The sequence below is a fragment of the Felis catus genome, chromosome A2, assembly GCF_018350175.1.
Source record: "Felis catus isolate Fca126 chromosome A2, F.catus_Fca126_mat1.0, whole genome shotgun sequence".
Lineage (NCBI taxonomy): Eukaryota > Metazoa > Chordata > Mammalia > Carnivora > Felidae > Felis > Felis catus.
This window is the reverse complement of record NC_058369.1, coordinates 7,769,499-7,794,184: the sequence shown is the minus strand read 5'-3', so window position 1 is coordinate 7,794,184 and position 24,686 is coordinate 7,769,499. Positions and strand designations below refer to the sequence as shown.

Genomic DNA, 24,686 nt, shown 5'->3' with positions numbered 1-24,686 from the left:
ACTAAGCCACCCAGGCGCCCCTCTTTGAGTGACAACTTATTGGCAGAAAGGGGTGGGGCCTGTGGCGCCCAGAAGCGGCTTGAACTCTTGAGAGGCGGGCTGGGCCTTAGCCAATGGGCCGAGGGGGTGGAAAAGGAGGTGGGGCTTCTCCTGTCCAATCGGAGGGCGCGCCCTCGTTGCCGCTCTATGCCGCTCCGCCCAGGCTCGCTGGTCCCAGAAGGCGCCGGGTTTCCCAAGATGGCGGCCGACGTGTCCGTTACTCACCGGCCCCCGCTGAGCCCGGAGACTGGGGCCGAGGTTGAAGCTGACGATGTCGCGGAGCGCCGGGCACCCGAAGAAGAACTGCCGCCGCTAGATCCAGAGGAGATCCGGAAACGCCTAGAACATACCGAGCGCCAGTTCCGTAACCGCCGCAAGATACTGATCCGGGGCCTCCCGGGGGACGTGACCAACCAGGTATGGGGGGGGGGGGGGAGCGTGGCGGGAAATACCACCGTGCGCGTGCGCGGGGGGAACCGGGCGACACCAACACTGGGCTCCGTTGAGGGGCGTCGGCGGGAGAGTCCAAGCGCGGGATCTGTGCGGGTTCGGGAGAAACCAAGAGCAGAATGGGGGGGCGGTGATGGAAGGAGAAACCAACTTTGGAGTGAGGGAGGACGTTGCTAGGGGCGACCACGGGCTTGGACGAAACCAAGTTATCTCAGGGGACAGGGAATGGAAGGGGGCGGGCAACTTTGGCCTTGTTGGGAATTGTGAATGGGCTGCTATAGTGGGGCCGTGGAAGTAGGGATGGCAGTTGGTCCTTCCTCTGATTGTGTTTTTCCCCACCCCCTCTACCTTGGGGTGGCGGGACCTCGTATCCAGAAGTTTCAGGGTTGGCTAGAGTAAGCCTTTCCGTAGCACGCGTTTATCGACTCCTCTGAGAGATCCGGAAGTTGTAGTAGTTTCTGGGGTCTTTTCTTCCCCAAAGCCCCTGGATTAATTTGGAAAAATAGAGACTCCTGTCCCCAGCTCAAAGACCTGCAGGAAAGGGGGGGGGGGGCACTGTTCTTTGCCCCCCACCTCACACTAATCTGGCCCGAGGTGCCCTTCTTTTGGGGCCTACATGGGGCAGGGCTTCCCAGTGCTCTTTGGACCCAAGGAGATTGCATCTAGTCGGCCCTGCCCTGCCGCGCCGCAGTGGGATGGGTTCCTTCTCCCTGCTGCTGAAAAATCTCTGCTCTCTGACCCATCCGCACATCTGCCACTGACTCTCCGTGCCCGTAGGTAGGCACATGGCTGGTGGAGTCCCAGAAGGGAAGGGGTGTGACTTGGCGACAGACCTAGGTCAGGTGCCACTAAGCATGGTCTAGTTTTTTTCTAGAGCTGGTCCTCCTAGTGCTTACCGTCTCTCCGGTGAGAACACTTTATCTCCCGCGGGGTGCACAGTGTGTCTGGCATTAGCTGGCTCAGAGCTTGCCCTCAACGTTGGTTTGCAAGAAGGCCAGCCCTGTCAGCCCGAGGGAATTGGGAGGCAGGTGAAGCCATGCAGTGTGGCCTTATTAAGCACACAGGGTCCCCAGTCAGGTACCCCTGGGTGGCATTCCCTCTGCTGCCCTGACCAACTGCATGACTTTGGACATGTTCCTTTGCCTCTCTGAGCCTCAGGTTTTTTTTTTCATCTACAAAATGGGCTAATGCGTAATTTGTCCGGTTGTTGGAAAGAGTCAGACTTGAAAACTGAAGTTCAGATGGGTTGAAATTATTTCCCTAAGGGGCATACCGCAGAGGTGGGTCTTGAACTCAGACCCAGCTTACTCTTCGGTGTGTTGTGTTAGTTCAAAGCTTGGAGTCTGCAGCTAGGCTCTGCATCCCAACTCTGCCAGGAGTGGCCTCAGCGTCCTTGGACAAGTAACTGCTTTGAGCCTGTTTCCTCCTTTGTAAAACGGGTCTGGTAATTGATCTGCCTTCTTAGCTGGTCCATGTGGAGGTGGCACTGGGTGGCTCCCTTCAGCCCCTGGTGACTCCGTATCCTTTGGCTTCTTTCTCCGCAGGAAGTGCACGACCTGCTCAGCGACTATGAGCTCAAGTACTGTTTTGTGGACAAATACAAAGGGACAGGTTTGTGGGGCGTGTGGGTTGGGCTAGTGGCAGGAGGTGACAGTCCCTCAAGCTGGGAGGGTCCAGGCCCAGTGCTTCCTCTCTTGAGCTTCAGGCCCAACATTGTCCCCTAGGTCAGGGCAGGACAGACTGTTGTCCCAGTCTGTCTTTCATCCTGGGTACCCACTGTGGGGCAGCTTTGGTGTTCCTCCCCTGGGCTGCCCGACCTGGGCATTGGGCTCCCCACTTCCCGTGCCCATCCCCCCAGCCAGCCAGTCACCCAGGCCTGTCTGGTCTTCTCCTTCAAGCCCTCCAGAACAGTCGGTGCCCTTCCATCCCTCAGCTTCCTTCTGATCCGTACCTTCTCCATCTCTTCCAAACTGGCAGCTTCCCGCTGGCCTCTCTGCCTCCTTGACTTCAAGCCCCTGCTTGTCCTCCCCCAGTAGCCAGCTCTGATCTAGTTGCAAATCTGATCCAGTCTGGTCCTAACCTTGATTATTCTTCTCTCTCCAAAACTCTCCGAGAGCCTTCTCCTGACTCTGCCTTGCAGGGATGTGCCCCAGCCTCACCAGCACCTCGGGCACCCATAAGGTTCCAGGCTTTTCCCTCTCTCAGTGTTCTTTTTTTTTTTTTTTTTTTTTTTTTAATGTTTATTTATTTTTGAGAGAGAGAGAGACAGAGTGTGAGTGGGGGAGGGACAGGGAGAGAGGGAGACAGAATCTGAAGCAGGCTCCAGGCTCTGAGCTGTCAACACAGAGCCTAACGAGGGGCTTGAACCCAGGAGTCGTGAGATCATGACCTGAGCCAACGTTAGATGCCCAACTGACCTGAACCACCCAGGTTCCCCACCCTCTCCCAGTGTTCTTAGCTGTCCCTTCTGCCATCTTCACAGTGCCCTGAACACCACACCCGTCATGGCACTGTCACCCTGGACCATTGTCACTTTCTCACTCACCTGCCTCCCACACCGAGTGGTTGGTTCCCTGAGAACAAAGATGGGTCTTGTCAGCCTTGGCACCCCCCCACCTCCACCCCCACCCCTTGTATGGGAAGCTCTCTGTGGATGTCTCTGCCTTAAGCCTTCCAGGGCCTTTTCTTGCAATCTATAAGATGGGTGAGAAGTAGCTGAGGACAAGTAACCCCTTGAGACTCACCTTGCAGCCTAGAGTAGTTAAGATCTTGGGCCCTGGAGACTAATAGACCTGGGTTCAAGTTCCGGTCTATCCTCACTCTGTGGCCACAGGCCAGTGATGTACCCTCCTGAGCCGCAGTTTTCTCACCAGCAGGTTGGGCATGACCTGCTTGAGTTATTCATGAGGCCAAACACACTAGAATACCTAAAAAGCCTGACACCTAGTAGGTGCTTAGTAAAATATTGACGGGGCAATGAGTCAGAAGTATTTACTGGGCATCTAATATGAGGATGTGCGAGGCATTGAGGATCCAGAAGTTAAATGACGCTTTCATTCATAAAGTCTTCCAACAATGAGTGTTGAATGTCCTGTGCCGGGCACTGGGTACATAGCTGTTAACCAAATGGAGACAGTCTAGTCTGTGAAAAAGGCTGTTATTCAAACCGCTGCAAACGTGGAGGTGAAATGACCATTGGACCAGAAACTGCAGAGCCCTGTGAGAGCACAGAGCTGGGATCTGAAACAGGAACAGTCAGGGTAGGCTTTGTGGGGGAAGTGATGTTTGCAGGCCGACTGTACGGTGGGTTGGAGTTAACCAGGTGAAGAATCCTGGAGGTCAGTGTTCCACGCTCAGGGAAAAGCCGGTGCAAAGGCCCGAGGCAGAGTGTGCGTGGCACAGTCCGGGAAGTAGCAGCAAGAGGTGGGAGAGGGCCAGCAAGGCCAGCGGGCCAGGCCACGCAGGAGCCACTGGCCCCTGCAGTGAGACACCCCTGGGCACCGGTGTGGCATTATCTGATTATCCTTTTGAAAAGTTCCCTGTGGCTGCTGGGTGGAGAGAGCAAACCAGGAGAGGCAGTGGGGGCTGAGGCTGTGGCGGGTGACAGGGGCCTGGATTCGAGAGGTGTTGGTGGCCTGGAAAGGTGGTGAGGGAGGGGTGCAGAGCAGGGTTCTGGGGTCTGCCTGCCTGGGTTCAAGTCCGGACTCCTTCACTCGGGCAGGAGGCGCTGCTCCGGGCCTCTTTTCTTGCTGGCGAGACGGTGGCGGGCAGGAGTACGTTATTCTTATTTCACGTGAAGACACGGAGACCCCAGAGCCATTCGGACTGGAGCGGAAACTCTGGCCCCAGCGACCACATGCTTAAGCACTCCCGTGTGTCACCCGAGTTAGCAAGTTTTTAGGACCCAGCCAGGCCCGCAGTAGGCGAGCACTGCTGTGGGTTGGGAGCGCGGACGAGGGGCAGGAAGCAGGCCTCACGGAGGCAGGAGACGCCTGTAGCAGTCGTTAAGGCTGGCAACCGTCCCATCCGGCTGGTGCCTGAAATGTCCCGGTTGTTGGATACCCCAAAGTCACACGAGAAGGCTTAAAGGGAGGTGGCGGGCGGCCCCGGGGTGAAGGGTCAGCCTCTGCTGACCCCCGCCCTCCACCCCCTCCCGCTGCAGCCTTCGTGACCCTGCTGAACGGGGAGCAGGCCGAGGCTGCCATCAGCGCCTTCCACCAGAGCCGCCTGCGGGAGCGGGAGCTGTCGGTGCAGCTGCAGCCCACGGACGCCCTGCTGTGCGTGGCCAACCTGCCCCCCAGCTTCACCCAGCAGCAGTTCGAGGAGCTGGTGCGGCCCTTCGGCAGCCTGGAGCGCTGCTTTCTGGTCTACAGCGAGCGCACCGGCCACTCCAAGGGCTATGGCTTCGCCGAGTACATGAAGAAGGACTCGGCCGCCCGTGCCAAGTCGGACCTGCTGGGCAAGCCGCTGGGCCCGCGCACCCTCTACGTGCACTGGACAGACGCGGGGCAGCTGACGCCCGTCCTGCTCCACTCCCGCTGCCTCTGTGTTGACCGCCTGCCCCCCGGCTTCAGCGACGTGGACGCCCTGCGTCGGGCGCTGTCGGCGGTCCACACGCCCACCTTCTGCCAGGTGAGCCCTGCGCCCAGTGCAGGGGCCAGCGCACCTCAGAGGGGCCCTTTGAAGTCACCTGCCTTTCCTAATCTCCCGGGTCCCTTTTAGTAAGACAGCGGCAGTGCCACTTTGAATGGGGTTCTTGTTTGAAAAGCCACGTGGTATAGGGGGTGACAGCCCAGCTAGGAGCCAGATGGCTGGGGTTCAAATCCCTGCGAACCCTTTAGTGACTTGCTTAATCTCGGTGGCCTCGGTCCTCCGTATAACACGCAGGTGAGACCACCTTGGTGAAAGGTCAGGGCGAGGCTCGCTTGCCTCTCGCTCTCGTGTTGATCAGGTTTGTCGAGTGCCTGCTGGCTCCCAGGCCTGGCACGAAGGAGGCGGCTCAAGAGAAGCCCACGGTCCATGTAAGCCTTGAGGTCAGGAAGTTGGGTTTGGTTGGATTCCAGCCGTGCTCTGTGGCTCTGGGCAGTCACTCACTCACTCTGAGTCTTGGTTTCCCTCCTCCGTAAGAAAGGAGTCGATACTCACACATCACGTTGGCCAAATGGTCTCTGGTTCATTCAAGTCACATTTGTCATGCGCTTTGTGTGTGCAGCATGAGCCCCGGGACAGGCACAGTGTGGGGAGAACGGGCCGGGCCCGGTTCTCAGCCGGCAGATAGTCTCGCCCGCAGACCCCCAGCAGGGACATTCCTTCAGCACCCACCGAGCACATTCCTTGGAATCCCCTCATCCTAATACAGCCCAGAGAAGCAGGTGATATCCCCATTTTCAGGGGGCGCAAAGAATTCAAGCGCCCTGCCGAGGGCTGGACAGCCAGGGCATGGCAGGGCCGGGATCGGAGTGCCGTGGCCTGGCTCCAGAGCCCCAGGCCGGCGTGGTGGAGGCTGGTATATGGCTCTGACCCCGGTTCTGTGGCCACGGGTGCGTCCTGTTTCCCTTGTGTAAAGGGAGTGTTGGGCCTGGGGACCCCGGCATCTTAGGAACCCCTCTCCTTGCTCCCTTTGCGTTTGGTCATGCTGCTGCTTTCCGTTGGGGATCTGCTGTGTGCTTGTCCCCGGGTAGGCCTCCTGCCGTGTGCTAGGCTCTCTGGTGGGGCTCAGGACAGATGACTTAGCTTGACAGCGACATCCTCTCTTGGAGGTAGGACAGCAGGGCCACGACCACCACCAAGTTCTCACTCTGAGCCTCAGGTTCCCCATCCGGAAATGGGGCTGACAGTGTTTTGTGATTGGGTTGTTGTGACTGGCTGTTTGTTCCTTCTTCCACTTACAGTAGGTGTCCTGGTTGAATGGAGGCCAGGCCCAGGTGTCAGGCACGTTGCAGTTGGAGCCTTAATCTCCCTAGGTGGGAGCCACGAAGCCTTGGTTGCCCTCTGACCCCTCTATTCATCTGTGAGACAGGGCATATCGTGAGAAGGTGTGCATCTGGGCCTTGGTCAGAGGTGAAGGTGGAGTGCTCAGTCGAGGTGGGCTGATGGCTGGAGCCACCCTGTGCGGGCACTGAGCAGGTGCACACCTAGGGCACGACCTTTCTCTGTCACCGTGGAGCAGCTTCTTGAATCCCCACAACCACCCTTTGAGGTGGGTTCGTTTGCTGGCCCCACCTTGCAGATGAAGAAAACAAGGCCCAGGGATGGGCATGTGCAGTGATATGTCTGCCAGTAAGGTGGGCTGGGAGTCCACATTCTTAAGGTGGTCACCCTCACCTCCCAGGAAGGCTGGATGCTGAGCTGGGAGTTTGCTGTCCTGCTGGGGAGTGTCATTTTCAACATAACCGAGATGTTGAAAGGAAATCCCGTAGCTCACAGGCCAATTTACATCACATCTGATATGCTGATGCCATAGACAAGAATAGAGCACGTATCGTAAGACCTTGGGTGTTGTAAGAAGCCTTTCCCATTTTATTTTTTTTTTGTGAATGGGCAGTCCAGTCTTGTTTTGAAACTCAGCACGTCCAGAAAGGTCACTGGCAAAGGCTCCCTCCGGCCCCACAGCGCCTTTGCCTGCAGCCCCTGCTCAAACCAGTTTGTTGTGTCTCCTTCCAGGGTGATTTTATCACGCATTTCAAGCAGATGTTCATATGCCCTTGCGTTCCCCTTTCCCTGACCCAGATACTGCCATGGCTGCTTTGGTTTGGTTCTTACACGCTTTCTTGGACACATTTTCGTGTTTAGGCATGAGAGCTTTCTCATTCCTGTTGAGGCTGCGATATTTTCCATTTCGTGGGTTCTGCCGTCCTCTGTGGATGGACGTTGTCTTGGTTCCAAACCACACTGTGCATCACTGGGGACCAGGAGGAGCATTGTTGGCTCTTTTTTTTAACGTTTACTTATTTTTGAGAGAGAGAAAGAGAGCATGAGCAGCAGAGGGGCAGAGAGAGAGGGAGACACAGAATCCAGAGCAGGCCCCAGGCTCTGAGCTGTCAGCACACAGCCCGACACGGGCTCGAACCCACAAACTGGGAGATCATGACCTGAGCCGAAATCGGACACTTAACCAACTGAGCCATCCAGGGACCCCAGCACCATTGGTTCTTAAATATCTTTTTTTTTTTAATTATTATTTTTTTTATGTTTATTCATTTTTGAGAGAGAGAGACAGAGCATGAGCGGGAGAGGGGTTGAAAGAGAGAGGGAGACACAGAATCTGAAGCAAGCTCCAGGCTCCCAGCTGTCAGCACAGAGCCCGACGTGGGGCTCAAACTCATGAACCGTGAGATCATAACCTAAGCTGAAACCAAGAGTAGGACGCTTAACTGACTGAGCCCCCCAGGCGCCCTGAGCATCATTGGTTCTTGAGACCGCCATAGCCACAGTGAGGCGGGTAGTCTCCTTAAGGCCATCAGCCTGGCCTCATCTGATGCCGGCTCCAGCTCTGTGGCCTGAGCAAAAGGACTGCCCTTCTCTGAACCTCAGTTTCCTCACCTGCTAAGTGGGCATGCTGACGGTGCCTGCCTCTGCGATGTGATGAAACAGCTCCTGCAGCACCCAGCCCATGGGCGTGCAAGGTCCCACTGGGTGTCCGTCCAGGATCTGCTTGCTCTGGGACACCACCAGCCCACGATTCCGGCACCCACAATGCCCTGAAAACCCAGAGGTTTGCTCCCTGAGTTGGTGACGGGCTCTGACCTGACCTGACAAGGGGCCATCTGTGGCCTTTATCTTTGTGCCTTGCTGCAGAGTTATCTGTGTGTCTGATTCATAGGAGCCTCGACCCCACTGGGGGAGCGGACACATGATACACAGCGCGGGCCGCATCCTTCTTTCTCCCAAACAGCGTTGATCCTGGAACACATCTGGCCCCCGGGTCTGGATCGGGGGTGGTGGGCCTGAAGTACCAAAGGGCCGCCGTCAAGGGAGGTGGAGGGGCCTCCCTCCCTCCCGGCCCTGCCAGCCTGGAACCCGAGCTTGGAGCCACCTGCCTCACCCCCAGGCTGTGTGTCCTTCCCGGTCCCGGCTGCCGTGTCTTCAGCCTGAGGCTCGTGGTTGAGCAGCACTTTGCAGCCACCCACCTCGTCTCCTGCCAGCGTGTCCTCTTCCCAGCTCTATAACCCGAGCGTGCCATCCTGCCTCCCTGAGGCTGCCTGTGCTTGGCAGCCCTCATCGGGGCCCCCAAGTGGCGCTGACGAGAGGCCCAGGGGGCTTGACCCATGCGAGGCCAGGTCCCAGCTTTGCCCTCCCACCAGCTGTGTGACCTTGGGCACGTCGACCTATTTGAACCTCAGTCGTCTCCTCTGAAAAGTGGGTAGGGTGCGGCCTCCTAGGGCCATTGAGAAGATTCCATGAGCCAGTGCAGGAACAGGGTTCGGAAGAGGGTAGGACCAAGAACCCACCCCCTCTGGGGAGTTCGCTGTCATGATCCGGGTCTGGTCGCTGTGGTCACTCCGTGTGAGGGTGGCCACTGTCACTCGGGTGCTCACGTCTGCCTCCCCCTGCCCCACGCCCCCGCCAGCTGGCATACGGGCAGGATGGGCAGCTGAAGGGCTTCGCTGTGCTGGAGTACGAGACGGCAGAGATGGCTGAAGAGGCGCAGCAGCGGGCGGACGGCCTGGCGCTGGGGGGCAGCCACCTGCGAGTCTCCTTCTGTGCCCCGGGGCCCCCTGGCCGCAGCATGCTGGCCGCGCTCATCGCCGCCCAGGCCACGGTGAGTGTGTGCCTGGGACGGGTGCCCCCGGGGCGGGGGGGGGGGGTCCGGGGGGCGAGCCCTCCTCCCTGGGAAAGTCAGGGTGCCAGCTGGGCTCTGGGGGTGAGAGGGAGGGGCGAGCCGGCCTCCCCGTGGCCGGGCGGCGCCCTGAGCCGCTCTTCTGTTTCTCTCTACAGGCCCTCAACCGGGGCAAAGGGCTCCTGCCCGAGCCCAACATCCTGCAGCTGCTCAACAACCTGGGGCCCTCCGCCTCCCTCCAGCTGCTGCTGAACCCCCTGCTCCATGGCAACGCGGGGGGCAAACAGGGTAAGGTGGGGCCGGGCAGAGTGGCGGTCGCGGTCCCCATCGCGCTCAGAACCCCAGCCTCCCCAGACCGTTTTCCCATCTGAGCCATAAGGGACTTGAACCCACGAGCAGGGGCTGGGGTGAGCGGCAGTCCCCAGGGTGAGCTGGTGTCCTGAGCCCCTCACTGGGGCGAGTGAGGCAGGGTGGTGGGAAGGGGCCGGCCCTCCCCACAGCAGACTCCCTTTCCTGGGCCCCTTTTTTGGGCACGTCAGTTGCTTTCTGGGAGCTTCGGGCCCCGGGTTGCGCCTAACCGGGGCAAAGGCTCCCGTCCGTGGTCCGCTCTTCACTTCCCGGTCTCCCCCAGGCCTGTTGGGCGCACCTCCAGCCGTGCCGCTCCTCAGCGGGCCGGCCCTGTCCACGGCACTGCTGCAGCTCGCCCTGAAGACCCAGGGTCAGAAGGTAAGTGCGTGCCCGGCCCGGGGCCCCCGGGACCTCCTCGTCCGCACGGACTCCCCAGCCCTTGTTTCTCCACCTCACGCCCTTCTCGCATCTGCCGGGGGGCTTGCCGTCGCCGGGGTGATGGGACATCTGGTCGTGTCTGTGGGGCTCAGTACGTGGCCTGGTCTGTCGCAGGCGCTCGGGACTCAGGAAGGGACTCAGTCTAGGGAGGAAAGTCCAGGCCTCGCGGGGGAGGAGTGCGGTCTCTCGCTCCCACCTCCTCAGCGCGCATACAGGGAGACCCGTACAGACCAAGGCACACACAGATAGGTGTACCGCCCATAGAAATACATACGCCACGTCACCACTCTCTCGGTGCACGTACGCGGAGACCCGTACGCGGGAGGCATGTGCACACGCCTGTAAGCAGACCTGCCGCACACGGACACACGTGCCGCTGACCTGTCAGGGCCAGGTCAGTGACATGGGTGTGTCTGACAGTAACTGACGGGATTAGGGAATTAGGGGCTCACCCTTGCGTGGCTGGTACACACACTGTGTTGGACACTGTGCTTCTGTAATAATCAGGGGGGCTGGGTGTGGGCAGTGTGCCTAGGAAGGACCGTCCTGTGTGGGGTGACAGGCCCTGACGCGTTGAGCATATGGTGCACGCCCCCTGGGGCTCCCCGGGGTCTCAGATGGGCCCTGGCAGACAGGAGGCCCTCCGTCCCCATGGGACAGCTGGATGGGTGATGGCTGAGATGTCACAGACACTGGGGGACGCTGTGCGCGTCTACCCATGACCGGCCGTGGCCTGCACTCTGGGTGTGCTGGGTGTTGTGACTGTTGAGACCCTGGGTGCCACCTGTCTGCTGCCCAGGCCACCCTGGCCCATCTCCAGCTGATTGTGCTCTGTTTCCAGAAGCCTGGGATCCTGGGAGACTCTCCCCTGGGCACCCTTCAGCCTGGGGCCCAGCCGGCCAACCCCCTCCTCGGAGAGCTGTCTGCAGGTAACACAGACCCCCGCCTCTCCTCATCTTTCTGGGCCCCTTCCCACTTTCTCTTCCTGAGGCCCCTGTCCTCACTGGGCCTGGGAAAATGACCTACTGTCTCTGGGTCTCAATAGTCCCATCCGTCCGTTGGGCCCCCACCTCCCAGGGTGGCTGTGAGCATCCTGGGAGTTGATGTACTCAGAGGGGTCTCTTCATTGCCCAGCACGTACCTGCTGATCCTTGTCCAAGCTCAGGGCCCCGGGAAGACAGGTCTAGTGTGGTTGGACACCAACACCTCCTTCTCTCTGTAGGGGGGGCCCTGCCCCCGGAGCTGCCACCCCGGCGAGGGAAGCCACCACCTCTGCTGCCGCCACTGCTTGGCCCCTCTGGGGGTGACCGGGAAGCCATAGGCCTGGGTCCCCCAGCAGCCCAGCTCACTCCACCCCCTGCCCCGGTGGGCCTCCGAGGCACTGGCCTTAGAAGCCTCCAGAAAGACAGTGGGCCTGTGCCACCGCCCCCTGGGGTAAGGCTCCTCCCCACATCAGTACCATTCCAGCCTCCCCCCCCACCCCCCCGCAAGGTGCCGCCTGCCCGGGGCCCTCACGAACCCAGCCCTCCTGCTACAGGTCTCGCTGCTGGGGGAACCCCCAAAGGACTTCCGGATCCCCCTGAATCCCTACCTGAACCTACACAGCCTACTCCCAGCCAGCAACCTGGCGGGTAAGGAGGCTCGGGGCTGGGGAGGCACAGGGAGAAGCCGCCGCCCAGCTGAGGGCCACCTGCCTCACCCCCCAGCCCCCGGAGGCGGTGGCGGAGGTGGTGGCAGCAGCAAAGCCTTCCAGCTCAAGTCCCGCCTGCTCAGCCCTCTCGCCAGCTCCCGCCTGCCCCCCGAACCAGGGCTGCCCGACAGCTATGGTTTCGACTACCCCTCGGTGAGTACCCAGCTCCCATGTGGTCCTCCCTCCCGAGGGCCGCTGCCGTGGCCCCTTGTCCCCTTGATAGCAAGTCATTCTCCAAACGAGTATTTCGCTAATACTGACTGCCCGGCAAGCACAAGGGAGACAGAGAAGAACGTGCCAGACACTGTCCCTGCCCTGAGTCTCCTGTCTGTTTGTCTCTGCCCATCAGACCTGGTTCCTGTCTGTCTTTTTCTCCCCAGAGACTTTAGGCTGCGCTTCCCCTTGGAGACCAGGATCAGTGTCTTGTCGGTCTCTGTCCTGCTCTCCCGTCCTTGATTCCTGTCTCTGTCACTGGAGAGCTGCTCCTTCTATGATTCCAACCTCCTCTAGCTCAGACATTGCAGCCTGGCCACCTGTGTAACCCCTGTGTTACGTTACGTTTGGTCCACGTTGGGTTTTAAAAAATTTAACAGCTGAAATAAACGTCACTGCTGACATGTAGAAGAGTTCACACAACCCGGATCCCTCGCCAGCCTTGAAGAACTCCGAACACCTAGGTCCATGGGAGCCACATGCCTTCCCAGCAGCCATCTCTGGGGCCAGGGTGTCACCACTCCTGGCAATGGGGCACACTTTCTGTCTCACTGCAGCTGCCCCACCTGCAGTGGGAAGTTGCCCCCACACAGTAGAGCGTGTCCCCTCTTGGCGGGGGCACTTCCCCAGTAACAGCTGTGCTGTGGGATTCAGCCAGGGGTGAGGTTGGTGCAGACTCCAACCCAGCGTGCTTCTCCCACTTTCATTCAGGACGTGGGACCTCGGCGGCTCTACTCCCACCCACGGGAGCCAGCTCTAGGGCCCCACGGACCCAGCCGACACAAAGTAAGAGCTGCCCTGTCCATCTCCCCTCCTGGGTGTATCAGTTAGCCTGTGCTGCATAACAAGCGGCCCCACCACTTTGTGGCTTAGAACAGCAAACATTTTTTCTCACCATTCTTCCTGGTGTGTGTGTGTGGGGGGGGGGGGGGGTCTCTGCAATCACATGACGTGACAGTCACATGACAGCACAGCTGGGGCTCAGCAGTCTGCAGTGGTTTTAGCCACATACCTTGCAGCAGAGGCCTCAGCTGCAGCGATTTAGCTGCTGCATGTGGAGCCCATCCTCCAGCAGGCCACCTGTGATGCTGTCCTGCATGTGGTGGTGGTCCCGGGGTTCCCAAGAGGAAAGGAGGTTCCCAGAGGCAGGCCCCTCTGCCTTTACAGTCATGCTACCCTCCTGTTGGCCAAAGCTAGTCACGGGACAAAGCCCAGTGTCATTTGGGAGGGTCTGCAAAAAGGGTTGGATTCTTCAATAATCTGTCTCACTCAGCCCGGCCCCCTCTCTGCAGATGTCACCCCCGCCCAGTGGTTTTGGTGAACGGAGCGGCGGGGGGCGGCGGGGGGCCCCTCTCCCACTTCTATTCGGGCTCGCCCACTTCCTACTTCACCAGTGGCCTGCAGGCTGGCCTCAAGCAGAGCCACCTTAACAAGGTGAGGAGCCTCCCCAGCTGAGGACAGGTCCCCAGGGACAGGCAGGATGCGGGAGGCCCTGGGACCCTTGGTGCCTGGGCCAAGCCTGGGGTGGTGACAGAGCAGGGGTCAGCTTTGCTCAGGGCCGGCCTGAAACAGGCTGTGCTCCCCACACCTGTGTGGCTCTCACCTGGTATTGCCCAGCCTTCCTGGCCTCCTTTTACTCCCTCTCCAGTAGCCCATGGTGTGGGTGATGTTAGCCCCGGTTGACAGATGAAGAAACCGGCTCAGAGGAGAGAAGTAATCTCCCCCCCCCCCCCCCCGCCGTGTCCTAGCTAATGAGTGGGAGAGGCAGGATTTGAGCCCGAAACCCCTTGCCTTCGCCCTGGGGGCTGCTTCCTCTCCCACTCCATCTCTCTCCCGTGTCTCCCAGGCGGTCGGCTCCTCTCCACTGGGCCCTGGAGAAGGGCTCCTGGGCCTCGGCCCTGGGCCCAACGGCCACAGCCACCTGTTGAAGGTATGGAGCTGGGGAGGGGCAACGGGAGCACGTGGGGCTGGGGAGCGGTGGCCCCCAGATGGCCCCTGACGTGCCACCCCCTCCCCTCTGTCTCTAGACTCCGCTGGGTGGCCAGAAACGCAGCTTTGCCCACCTGCTGCCCTCGCCCGAGCCCAGTCCAGAAGGCAGCTACGTCGGCCAGCACTCCCAGGGCCTCGGCGGCCACTACGCAGACTCCTACCTGAAGCGCAAGAGGATTTTCTAAGGGGCCGGCGCCAGATGCTCAAGGGCCTGCACCGAATTGCTTTTGGGTTTTCTGGTGTTCTGTTTGTGTTTCCCTCTCCCCCTTTCAGTAATAGAAAAATCTTTGAAAGACTTTGTTGACCAACCAGCCGGAGCCCAAGGAGTGTGGGGGAGTCTGGGGGCCAGCTCCCGGCACGGAAACTCTACAGCCTTAAGAGAGAGGGGCCCTGGCCAGCTCTCTCTCCCCTCCCCTGTATCCGCCTGTGTCTGTCTCTCTGGGAGTCCTCTCCTGCCTCGTCACTCCTGTATCTTGGCCTTTCGAGTGCCTTGGAGGTTCCCCTGGCCTCCCGTGAGGATCAGAGACTGTCCCCCTTTTTTAACTTTGACGATTGACTTTTGTTTCCTTTTCTAATTTGTATTATTTTTTAAACAATCCAGGACGACCCCCAGCTCTGATTCCTTCAAGGTCCAGCCTGTCTGGGCCTTCATTCCACACTTTCGGTTTGAAATGGCTCAGCCCTTTTCCTGTCCTGTCTGCTGCAGGCATGGATGTGCCCTGCCCCTGCCCGCCCACTCTGGCCTGTATTCCAGCTCGGGGTCCCCAGCCTCCTGCCACAGTTCCCTCACCTTCTGATGCCTTAAAGCCGGGTCCCAGGCCCTGCGGTCAGAGCCTCTTAGATGCCGAGCTCCGGAAGCTTGACTCAGGACCAAATGGCTCTGGCCTGGGGATTGGGCCCCTCTACCCAGAGTCCCCACTCTGGGGACAGTAAAAGGCCAAAGCCTTGGTTTTGGCAAACCAACTCATCATCCCTCCTGCCCAGGCCTAGGTGCAGAGACGGGTTTTCTCTGCCAGCTCAAACCAGTCCTGCTGTCAGTCTGTGGGAGTGGGGTATTGTGCATCTCACTGAGCCTCTGCTGTCTCCTCCCCCCCCCCCCCATGTTGAAGATGAGCTCCACCTCTCCATCCCCAGGCTAGATCACCTGGAGCTGGCCTCCCGGCCTCCTGTGGGCCCAGTGGGAGTGCAGCAACTTCAGGCGGATAAGCTCTGCCCTTGCCCAGCAGCAGGACCTTTGGGCCTGAGGAGAGCCTGGGCCCCTCCCCCTGGCCGGCTGGGCCACCAGCTTCTCTCCCCGGACTCTTGGGGGGTCCACATCCACTCCAGGGGGGTGTCGTCTCCCCAGTCCTCTCTCACAGACTTTCCTTTGCTGAATTAAAGTTTGTAAGTAAATGGTTTTAAAGAAAGCAGAGCTGGCTGGTTCTTGGGACAAACAGTGGGTCTGGGTGGGAGGTCAGGGATGGCCCCACAGGACTTTTGTGTGGGTGAGCTAGCCTGGCTCCCTCCTACCTTGGCAGTTCCTTCCTGAAGCCCTTCCTCTCACGAGCCCCACGCAAACGACAGGGCTTATAGTCGGGCAATTACGGGCGCTTTGGTCGCGCGGCTGCCACTGGGCATGCCCAGTCCCGGGTCACGTGATGTCTGTCATGGCCGCCTCCGTGGCCCGGGGAGGCGTGAGTGCTGGGCTGCTGCTGCGGGCGGCCAGGGGAACCTGGTGGAGCCGGCCCGGAGGCAGTTGGGGGTCTGGGGAGGCGGCGGCGCCAGCGACAGCCAGAGGATTCCGAGCGACAGGTACCTGGGGCGCCTCGGGGGCTAGCGTTCATCCGTCGGACCCCCGCAAGGCGCCGCGGGGCCGCTCACCGAACCGTGTTTTTCAGGCTCGCACCCGGCGGGGGAGGAGGAAGCTGGCGGCCCCGAGCGGCCCGGGGACGTGTGAGTGTAGGGGGACAAGGCCCCCATTCTTTATCCCATGAGGTTCCTCCGGTCCCCACCTTGCCCTGCAGCCTCATCTCTGTCCCCTTCTACGTCGTCCTATTCCCCTGACCGTCAAGCCCCCCCCCCCCCCCCCCAACCATAGGTTCCACCTGGCCACCGCGTCCATCATCAAGTTTGGCATCTGCACTTCCATCTGTCCCCAGGGTGAACGTGGTGTTCGTAGACCGGTCAGGCCAACGGATTCCGGTGAGCGGCAGAGTGGGGGACAATGTTCTCCACTTGGCCCAGCGCCACGGAGTGGACCTGGAAGGTGGGAGCCCGGCACAGGGAATTGGGGAGGGCCTTATTCATTGTTTAAAAAGACCCGCAAATCAGATAGGGTTCTCCATTACTTAACCCTCCTGTGGCTTCCCATCAAACATGGTTAAAATCCAGATTCCTCACCAATGTCTCTGACCAGCTCTAAACCTCTTCACTCACTCAGCAGTTATTTGCTGAGCATTTGTTAGAGGTTATTTATTTACACCACTGCCCTCCAGGAGCTTGTATTCTCTTCCTCCTCCTTCTCTCTAGTCTAGACACACTGGCTTTCTTGCTGTTCCTCAAACAAAAAACCAAGTTCGTTCCTGCCTCGGGGCTTTTGCACTTGCTGCTCCAGACATCTGAAGTACTTTCCCACCAGATCTTCTGGCTCTCCATCTCATCCTTCAGGTCTCAATGTAAATGTCACCTTTCTGACAATCTCATCCCTTCATCCCAGTTAACGTCCCCATCCCCAGTCACACTAGGTTCTCAGTGTGCTTTATTGCCTGCGTAGCACTTCTCATTGCTTTCTTTCCATTTTGTCGTCTGTCCTCAGAACGAGACCAGAAACCCTCTTTGCCACTTACCGGTTGCCTGTCATGGTATTTAGATGCAACAAGTATTAAGTCAGTGTCTGTTGAGTGAAAGATAATAATAGCAGACATTACCTTAAGCGTGTTAAAGAGCTATTGACTTGATAAAATCTTCATAACAACGCTACATAACAAGGGGGGATTATCTCATTTTTTAGGTGAAAAAACTGAGCCCCAGGTTAAGTTGACACAGTCCAAGGTCAAGTAAGTGGCAAAACTAGATGCAAAGCCAGTTTATTTTAGCTGCTAATCTGTGCTGCTCTTCTGTGCATATTGAATACCTACTGTGTGCCAGGCAACAGTGTACAAAACAGATAAGGCCCCTGTTGTTTCACACCAGGTTCAACCTAACAGGGACAATGATCTCACGAGTAGACATGTAATTATATCATGAGCAGCTGGAGAGGGCGGTCTGAAACAAAAATATACAGGGTTACTGGTTGGGTGAATATAATACAGAGCCTAAAGTATTGAATCATTACAGGGGGCGGAGATATTGGGGAGGCTGGGCATGGCAGGCCTACTTCAAGTTCTGTTCTGGGATCCAGTCACCAGGAGACCAGGACAGAGATTGGAACATGAGTTTTCGAGGCAAGTGGCCTACGGTCAAATTTTGCCTGTTACCAGCTGTATGACCCTGAGCCAGGGTCCTTAATATCTCTGGACCTCTGTTTCCTCCTCTATAATATGGGGTAACTTAGTTACTATGGGTTGCTATGGAGAATTACACAGATCTCGTAAGTAGTGCTTAATCCCTGGCATGTGGTTAGTGCGCAGTGACTAGTTGGGACTGTTACGTTAGATAATCTCTCTCTCATGGGGTGAGGATGCTAATGAGGTGGGAAACAGGGCTGAGGAAGAGATCCCTGGGGACTACCTGGAGCTTCAAGGCCCAGACATTTTCTCCCCAGGAGATGGGGAGGGTGAGCTAAGCCACCAGGTCCCCCAAGGAGCTTCTTCCGGGTCAGGAGGCTGCCTTGCAGCTTCACTGTCATCGTCCAACATGTCTGGAAGAGAGAGAATTCTGTCCCGTTCACATAGAACATGTGTCTCTTGAGCATCCACAGCATGCCAGCCTCAGTGCCAAGTACACAGAGAGGAGGCCAGGTTGACGGAGCATAGGTAAACCCAGAAATTAAGGCGGTAACTTTAGACTGTGGTAAATGCCGTGCAGAAATTAGAGTCATCGAGGCCAGGGGGAAGGATAAGAAATCGGAGGTGGGGGAACTGGAAGACAGTGGAGTTGAGTCCCTGAAGCCAAGAAGGATCTAACCATGGAAAAAGTAGAGAGAAGAGCATTTTGGGGCAAGGGTACAGCAAGTGCAGAGGTCCTGTGGTGGGGGACGAGGTTGGCACGTTGGAGTTGAGCAGAGGGGCCAGTGTGGCTGATGTGGAATGAGGGAGAGATCGGGAGGATCTTAAGGACTGGTTTTATTCTGGCTATGAAAACCCTTTGGAGGGGTGCCTGGGTGGCTCAGTCAGTTAAGCGTCCGACTCTTGGTTTCGGTTCAGGTCATGGTCTCACGGTTGGGGGGTTCAAGCCCCAAATCGGGCTCCGTGCTGACAGTGCGGGGCCTGCTTGGTATTCTCTCTCTCTCAAAATAAACTTTAACATTTATTTATTTCAGAGAGAGAGAGAGAGAGAGAGAGAGAAACAGCGTGAGCAGGGGAAGGGCAGAGAGAGAGGGAAACACAGAATCCGAAGCACGCTCCAAGCTCTGAGCTGTCAGCATAGAGCCCGACGCGGGCCTCAAACTCATGAACCGTGAGATCATGGCTTGAGCTGAAGCTGGATGCTTAACTGACTGAACCACCCAGATGCCCCACTCAAAGTAAACTTAAAAACAGAAAACAAAAGAAAGAAAGAAAACCCTTTGGAAGGTTTTAGGCCAGGAAGGACATTATCCTGAAGCACAGTTCTCAGTGATCAATCCAAAAGTTGGGAATGTGTCCAGGGAAAAGCAGGAAACCCCAGTTTCTGCGTCTTGCAACCCTGATATTCTGATCTCTTCTCCTGCCACACTAGGTGTGGAGTGAGCGGGTCCCATCTTTAGGAGCAACGGAGAGATGGGTACACCCTTGCCTGGTGCGGCGAGAGGGTCCCAGCCAGGGTTTACAGGCTATGGGGACCCTGCCTGAGTTTTCACCTCTCAGCTACACTGAAGTCAAGTCCATGTTCCTTCGTGGTGCCATGCACGTAGGCCACTGGGGAGTCCTTGGGAGACAGGACACCCTGGACGTCCCTTTGCAGGCCTATCCGCAGATCGGGAACGGCTAGCTGAGCGAATGACAGGGTGGGGGGGCCACACGGTGCGTGTGCAGAGGACGGAGAGAGGAGGGGCGTCTGGTGAAACACACGGCCTCTCCTCCCTCATGCCTTCGACCGAGCGGCACCTGCCTGACCGTGTCCCTCACCGGCACGTCCCCACTTGTTGCCCCCAGGGGCCTGTGAAGCTTCCCTGGCGTGCTCCACCTGCCATGTGTACGTGAGCGAGGACCACCTGGACCTCCTGCCTCCTCCTGATGAGCGGTGAGCAGGCGGCCCCTCCCGGGCCTGCGCGGCAGGGCCCGGCCGCTGAGGACGCTGCCCCTGCTGCCCAGAGGCCCACCCGGGGCGGCGGCGGAAGGCAGCCCCAGCTTCTCGCCCCCTCGCGGCTGCTGGCGGCGGCGCTGCCCCCTGACCATCCCCCCTGGATTTGGGCAGCCTGCTCCTGCCCGCCCTTCGGGGCCCCCGCCAGCCAGACACCATGCCCGCCGCTGACGGCTGTTCTCCTTGCTCCAGGGAGGACGACATGCTGGACATGGCCCCCCTTCTTCAGGAGAACTCCCGGCTGGGCTGCCAAATCGTGCTGACTCCAGAGCTGGAAGGGGCCGAATTCACCCTGCCGAAGATCACCAGGAACTTCTACGTGGACGGCCATGTCCCCAAGCCCCACTGACGTGGGCAGCCGTCGTGGCCCTCGGGGCCAGGACTGGAAGAATAGCCAAGCCGCCCGCCCAGCCCAGAGCGTGGACAGGCCCGAGAGAGATGTTGGGAGCAGCCAGAAGCCCAAAGCCCCTGCTTCAGATCCCATGTCCAGGCTCTGGTTGGGGGGTGGGAGGGGCACCAACCCCTGCCCGGGAGCCTCCCCCAAACTCAGGAGAATCAGTGTGTGGATGGGGTGGAATCTGACTGGAATGACAATAAAACTGTCTCACAGACCTCCAGCATCTTGAGTGTCCTCGGGGGCGGGCAGGCCTGGGGTCTATGGCTGCATCTTCTTCACCTGGACCCCCAACTCTGCCCTCTCATAGCAGCGATGGGGCCGCGGGGGTGGGGGACCACCGGGGCGGAGACCTGGAACCTCCCGGGAGGAGAGGGCGTGGGGGCCTGAGCACACGTGGATCGGCGTGGCAAGGCCCCGCCCCCACCGCCGCGGAGGGATTCGGAGGGGTCCGGGCCGGCCCGGCGGGGTGCGAAGTCCACCTGAGCCGGGTGGCCAGAGTGGCACCGAGGCTGGCCCGCGGCGCTGGGAACCGGGTGCCGAGCATCGCCTGCTAGAGGCGCCCGACCCCCGCTGGCCCCGCCCAGGTGGGGCTCATTGCACCCTCTGCAGAGGCGCCCCCGCCAGGCGCGTCCTGCTCCCCTCAGGTGGGGCTCATCGAGTGGGCCCAGGGTGGGCGGGGCCGGGCGCGATCGGGGCGGGGGAGGTGGGGCTGGGCCGGGGCGCGATGGAGGCCCGGCCTGTCCCAGACTTCTCCAAGCTCCAGGAGCTGCTGGCGCCGCCGTGTCCGGACCCTAAGGCGTCTCGGGCGCCCCCTCTTCAGCAGGCACCAAGGACCCCAGGATGCCCCAGACCCAATGGCAGGTGCGTGAAGGAAGGAGCGGCCCCTTCCCCAAACCTGACCCAGTGGTCAAAGGGTCGGGACCTCTGGTTCCTGGGGTTATCCAGGGGTCACGGTGTTAGTTACTGGTGCTTAAAAAAGAAGAAGTTCTGGTCCCCAGGGAGAGTTGGGGTCATATGGGGGTCAGAGGCCACGCAATCCCCTTAGCCCATGTCTCTGAACACTGCACAGGTGCTGCCCACACTGTCCCTTGTCCCCAGGTCCTTCTGGCCTGCACGCCAGGACTCCGTCACTGCCCTGCGTTTTCTCCAAGAAACAGCAGAGGGGCTGGTCCAGCGCCCTGCCCAGGACACCCAAACCCTGGGGGCCTGCCGGGAGCTGAAGGCCTTGGAGTCTCTGGGACCTTCGCCTCTGGCAAGGGATGCCGAGAACATGCTGACCCCAATCGGCCAGCAATGCTGCAGCTCGAGGCCCCCGGAGGCTCCCCCAGCCCCCTCAGCCCTACCCCAGAGGAGGCCCCGGAAGCAGTCAAAGCCCCACCCGGGCGCTGAGAGAGTGGATCCCCGGTTTGAGGGGGTGACCCTGAAGTTTCAAATAAAGCCGGATTCCAGCCTCCAGATCCTAGCCAGCTACAGGTAGGGGCTGGCCCAGAGGAGGGCGCCCTTTTTGCAAGTTATAGTGATAATGGTGGGGGCAGGGACCTCCAGGCATCTGCTCATGGATGCCCACGCCAGCCCTACAGTTACAAAGGGCTCATCTCTGAGCGAGACCTCAGGCTGGTGCCGGTCCCAGCCCTGCTGCTCTGATCCAGCGACGTTCTGGTCTGAGCGCAGGTTCCTTTTTTTTTTTTTTTTTTTTTTCAATGTATTCATTTTTGAGAGAGAGCACAAAAGCGGGGAAGGGGCAGAGAGGGAGAGGGTGACACGGAATCCAAAGCAGGCTCCAGGCTCTGAGCCATCAGCACAGAGCCCAGCATGGGGCACGAACTCGTGAACCGTGAGACTGTGACCCGAGCCGAAGTCGGCGAGCATCGGTCACTGGCTTTATGAGATGGGCCCGACCATCCTGAGGGCCGTCGCTACTGTTACTTTTTTCAATAATGTTAATGACTGCCATTTGTCAGGAACAACAATAAGAGGTAACAGGCAGCACTTGATGTGTATGGGCTCATTAAAGCCTCGTGAATCCCATTTTACAGATCTGGAAACTGAGGTGCAGAGGGTGAGATCACTTGTCCAGAGTCACGAGGTGGGAACTTGGGAGAATTAGGATCTCAAACTGGCAGGCTGGCCCCAGGCTTCCTACCTCTTCATATGATAATCACCATTATTATTGCTAACGAGGGGCAAGGTCAGGCCTTTCAGACATCAGAAGCCTCCTCGGGGGATGCCTGATGCCCGGACAGTGAATCATCTTCATCATCGAGGGGCGCTGCCCTGGACGAGATACAGATCCCCCAGTGCTAACTCCTGTCTATTCTCCAGCCTGACCTGCACTAGCCGCTCCCAGGGTCCCTCCACAGGCCCTGCGGGGGGCCCTGAGGCCAACTCAGGAGGCGGCGAGGCCCTGGGTGAGTCCCGGAGACTTGACAGCTATAAATATTTGTGGGGGGAGGCAATTTCCCATCGTCTCTGTCTTCCCGTCCTGCTTCCCCATTTAGACCCATCCAGAAGGAGTCATGGTGCACCTCCCTCCACTCGAGCTGAGTCACCCCCACCCCCGGTTTCCTCCTCTGTTTAGCTTTGCCATCTGTCTCCCTTCCTGGCTTTCCCTCTGCTTTAGATCTGGTAATACCCAGGGCTGGCCCGGAGCCGGGTGGGGCCCTCGTCGAGACTCCAACAACATGCCCCACCTGCACGGGCCTCCTGAGCCCAGACTCTTGGCCTCTGCCCCTTACCCTGACCTCTGCCCCTTCAGGGCCCCGGTGCTGTGCTTCCTGTAGGACCCAGAGGACCCCACTCTGGAGAGATGCTGAAGACGGGACCCCTCTCTGCAATGCGTGTGGTATCAGGTCCTCAGAACGGAGGAGGAGTTTGGATGCTTAGCCAGTGTGGGGTGCCGGGAAGGGAAACACCCTCGGGGAAAGTGGTTCCCTTGAGGCAGTTTCTGGGCCCCTGCTGCATCCTGATGTTGGTTTCTTGTACCCCCCACCCCAGGTACAAAAAATATGGCACCCGCTGCTCCAGCTGCTGGCTGGTGCCCAGGAAGAGCGTCCAGCCCAAGAAGTTATGTGGCAGATGTGGGGTGTCCCTGGGCCCCCACCAAGGCCCGGCTCAGGAAGGGTAAGCCCTTCCTCACCTAGCTGAGCCCATCCGGACTCAGTTTCTCCAGGGAGGAGATGGGCAGGAGCCCTCCTGGGAGGAGTGGGGAAACAGCTGGAGTCTTTGGGGGTCTAGCCTTCCTCCTCTCTGCCCCCTCCCCTTCAGGGATCCCAGGTGGAAGACCCAGGCCTCCGGCTCCAGAGCCCCTGTCTCAGGGGGCCACTGTGCCCCATCTTGGCCCCTGGTCCAATCCGGCTTGGCTGAGCCTCTCTTCAGAAAATGTCCTCAGCAGTGACACTCATATTGTTGACAGCAGTAACAATAAAGAACAAAACGACTCTGAGAAAAGCACCGTGACTCGGGGGTCGATCGCGTCTCACGCACGCAGGCACGTGGGGGCAGGTGTTTTCTCATTCGGATTCTGAGGGACACACACAGAGTCGTGTATACGGGCACCAGCCGCCCCACAGGGAATTAGTCACCTTCACCGCAACTCCCCATACAGGGCGACAGCCACCACACGCAGAGACAGACAACAGTAGACAGACACACACATGGGGCGCCTGGCTGGCTCAGCCCATGGAGTGGGCGACTCTTGACCTCGGGGTTGTGGGATCAAGCCCCACGTTGAGGGTAGAGATTACTTACAAAAATAAGATCTTAAAAAGAGAGAGAGACAGGGGCACCGCCTTGGGCGGCTCAGTCGGTTGAGCGTCTGACTTCGGCTCAGTTCAGGTCACGGTCACGGTTTGTGGGTTTGAGCCCCACATCCGGCTTCAGCGCCATAGAAACCTGCTTCGGATTCTCTGTCTCCCTCTCTCTCTCTCTCTGCCCCTCCCCCCCCCCCCCCCCCGCTCACTCTCTCTCTTTCTCTCTCAAAAATAAACAAACATTAAAAACAAAAAGGCAAGACAAATACATGAGTGGGGCTGACACACGCCTTCACACACACACAAGACACATGGACAAGCTCACACGTGCTGACACTCACATGAGACAGACCACACACTAGCCAGAAACATGCACTGATACTCACACCTGCTGACACACACACGTGACAACACACAGGAAATACACCTAGATGACACACATTGGCACACGGTGATATCCACACCCTGGGCCCTCTATCTGTCAGCTCTCCCCCTGCCTGCAGAATGTCACCTTCCCATGTCTCTACGCATACCAGTCCCTTCTGTGCCCCACTGCTCCTCTTTCAAGGTCTCTGTCACCCCATCAAAGTGTGTCCCTAGCCTGAAGCCAAAAGCCACGTGGGAGAGGAGGGCCCTGGACACACAGGACACCCGTGCTCACTGGGAGGATGGGTGGGCTGCAGCCAGGGTGGGGATGTCACCCCCCGTGACAGTGAGTGAGACCTGCCTGGCCACATACTCCAGGAAGGTGAAACCCCCTTTGTCTCTCCCGGGTGAGCCCACGGGGAAGGCCTGGGCCCGGGATTCCTCAGCCCTCAGATCCCTGACTCATTCGGTCTCACTCTTCCTCAGCTCAGAACCCCCTCCCGCCCTGTCTCCCCATAGCCGCTGCCTTCTCATGACTGGGGGGCAGAGCTCAGCCCCGCACCACATATTCAGAGAAGTCTTCCTTGACCACCCAGTCTAAAATAGACACCCCAATCCCATGCTATGTCAGGCTCTAGTTCAGCTCCTCACTGGTCTCCCTCTTAGAACCTACCAGAATTAAAAAAAAAAAAAAAAAAACAAAAACAAAAACATACCAGAATTTTCAAGTCTCTACTACTCTGAGCTTATTTCATTCACATTCAGCTCCCCACCTGGACCGTGATTTCAGAGGTGCAAAGCCACATC

At 58.9% G+C, this 24,686-nt stretch overlaps 3 protein-coding genes across 5 annotated transcripts; all 3 read left to right on the top strand.

Annotated features, from left to right (window-relative positions):
- Nucleotides 1-128: 128 nt before the first annotated feature.
- RAVER1 (ribonucleoprotein, PTB binding 1) lies at nucleotides 129-15,352 on the top strand. The gene is given in 15 exon segments (XM_011289030.4): nucleotides 129-456; nucleotides 2,034-2,100; nucleotides 4,652-5,121; nucleotides 9,059-9,250; nucleotides 9,427-9,556; nucleotides 9,900-9,994; nucleotides 10,896-10,983; nucleotides 11,277-11,488; nucleotides 11,592-11,685; nucleotides 11,761-11,897; nucleotides 12,669-12,743; nucleotides 13,250-13,293; nucleotides 13,295-13,391; nucleotides 13,804-13,887; nucleotides 13,985-15,352. Coding segments are annotated over 15 exon segments (2,202 nt in total). The 5' UTR covers nucleotides 129-186; the 3' UTR covers nucleotides 14,132-15,352.
- Nucleotides 15,353-15,402: 50 nt separating this feature from the next.
- Nucleotides 15,403-19,979, top strand: FDX2 (ferredoxin 2). Of its 3 annotated transcripts, XM_006928390.5 has the most exons (6): nucleotides 15,491-15,737; nucleotides 15,824-15,878; nucleotides 16,085-16,191; nucleotides 16,455-16,600; nucleotides 19,220-19,307; nucleotides 19,560-19,979. In XM_006928390.5, the coding sequence occupies exons 1-6, from the start codon at nucleotides 15,562-15,564 to the stop codon at nucleotides 19,714-19,716; spliced, it is 729 nt and encodes a 242-aa protein (XP_006928452.1). In that variant the 5' UTR covers nucleotides 15,491-15,561; the 3' UTR covers nucleotides 19,717-19,979. The 3 variants fall into 3 exon arrangements, with proteins under 3 accessions (XP_003981901.1, XP_006928452.1, XP_019672969.1); XM_003981852.5 differs by lacking the exon at nucleotides 16,455-16,600 and having other exon boundaries at nucleotides 15,403-15,737; XM_019817410.3 differs by lacking the exons at nucleotides 16,455-16,600; nucleotides 19,220-19,307.
- A 453-nt stretch (nucleotides 19,980-20,432) lies between these two features.
- On the top strand, nucleotides 20,433-23,214 carry ZGLP1 (zinc finger GATA like protein 1). The gene is made up of 6 exons (XM_019817389.3): nucleotides 20,433-20,625; nucleotides 20,863-21,237; nucleotides 22,087-22,172; nucleotides 22,520-22,613; nucleotides 22,759-22,884; nucleotides 23,029-23,214. The coding sequence occupies exons 1-6, from the start codon at nucleotides 20,489-20,491 to the stop codon at nucleotides 23,156-23,158; spliced, it is 948 nt and encodes a 315-aa protein (XP_019672948.3). The 5' UTR covers nucleotides 20,433-20,488; the 3' UTR covers nucleotides 23,159-23,214.
- The last annotated feature ends 1,472 nt before the right edge of the window (nucleotides 23,215-24,686 follow it).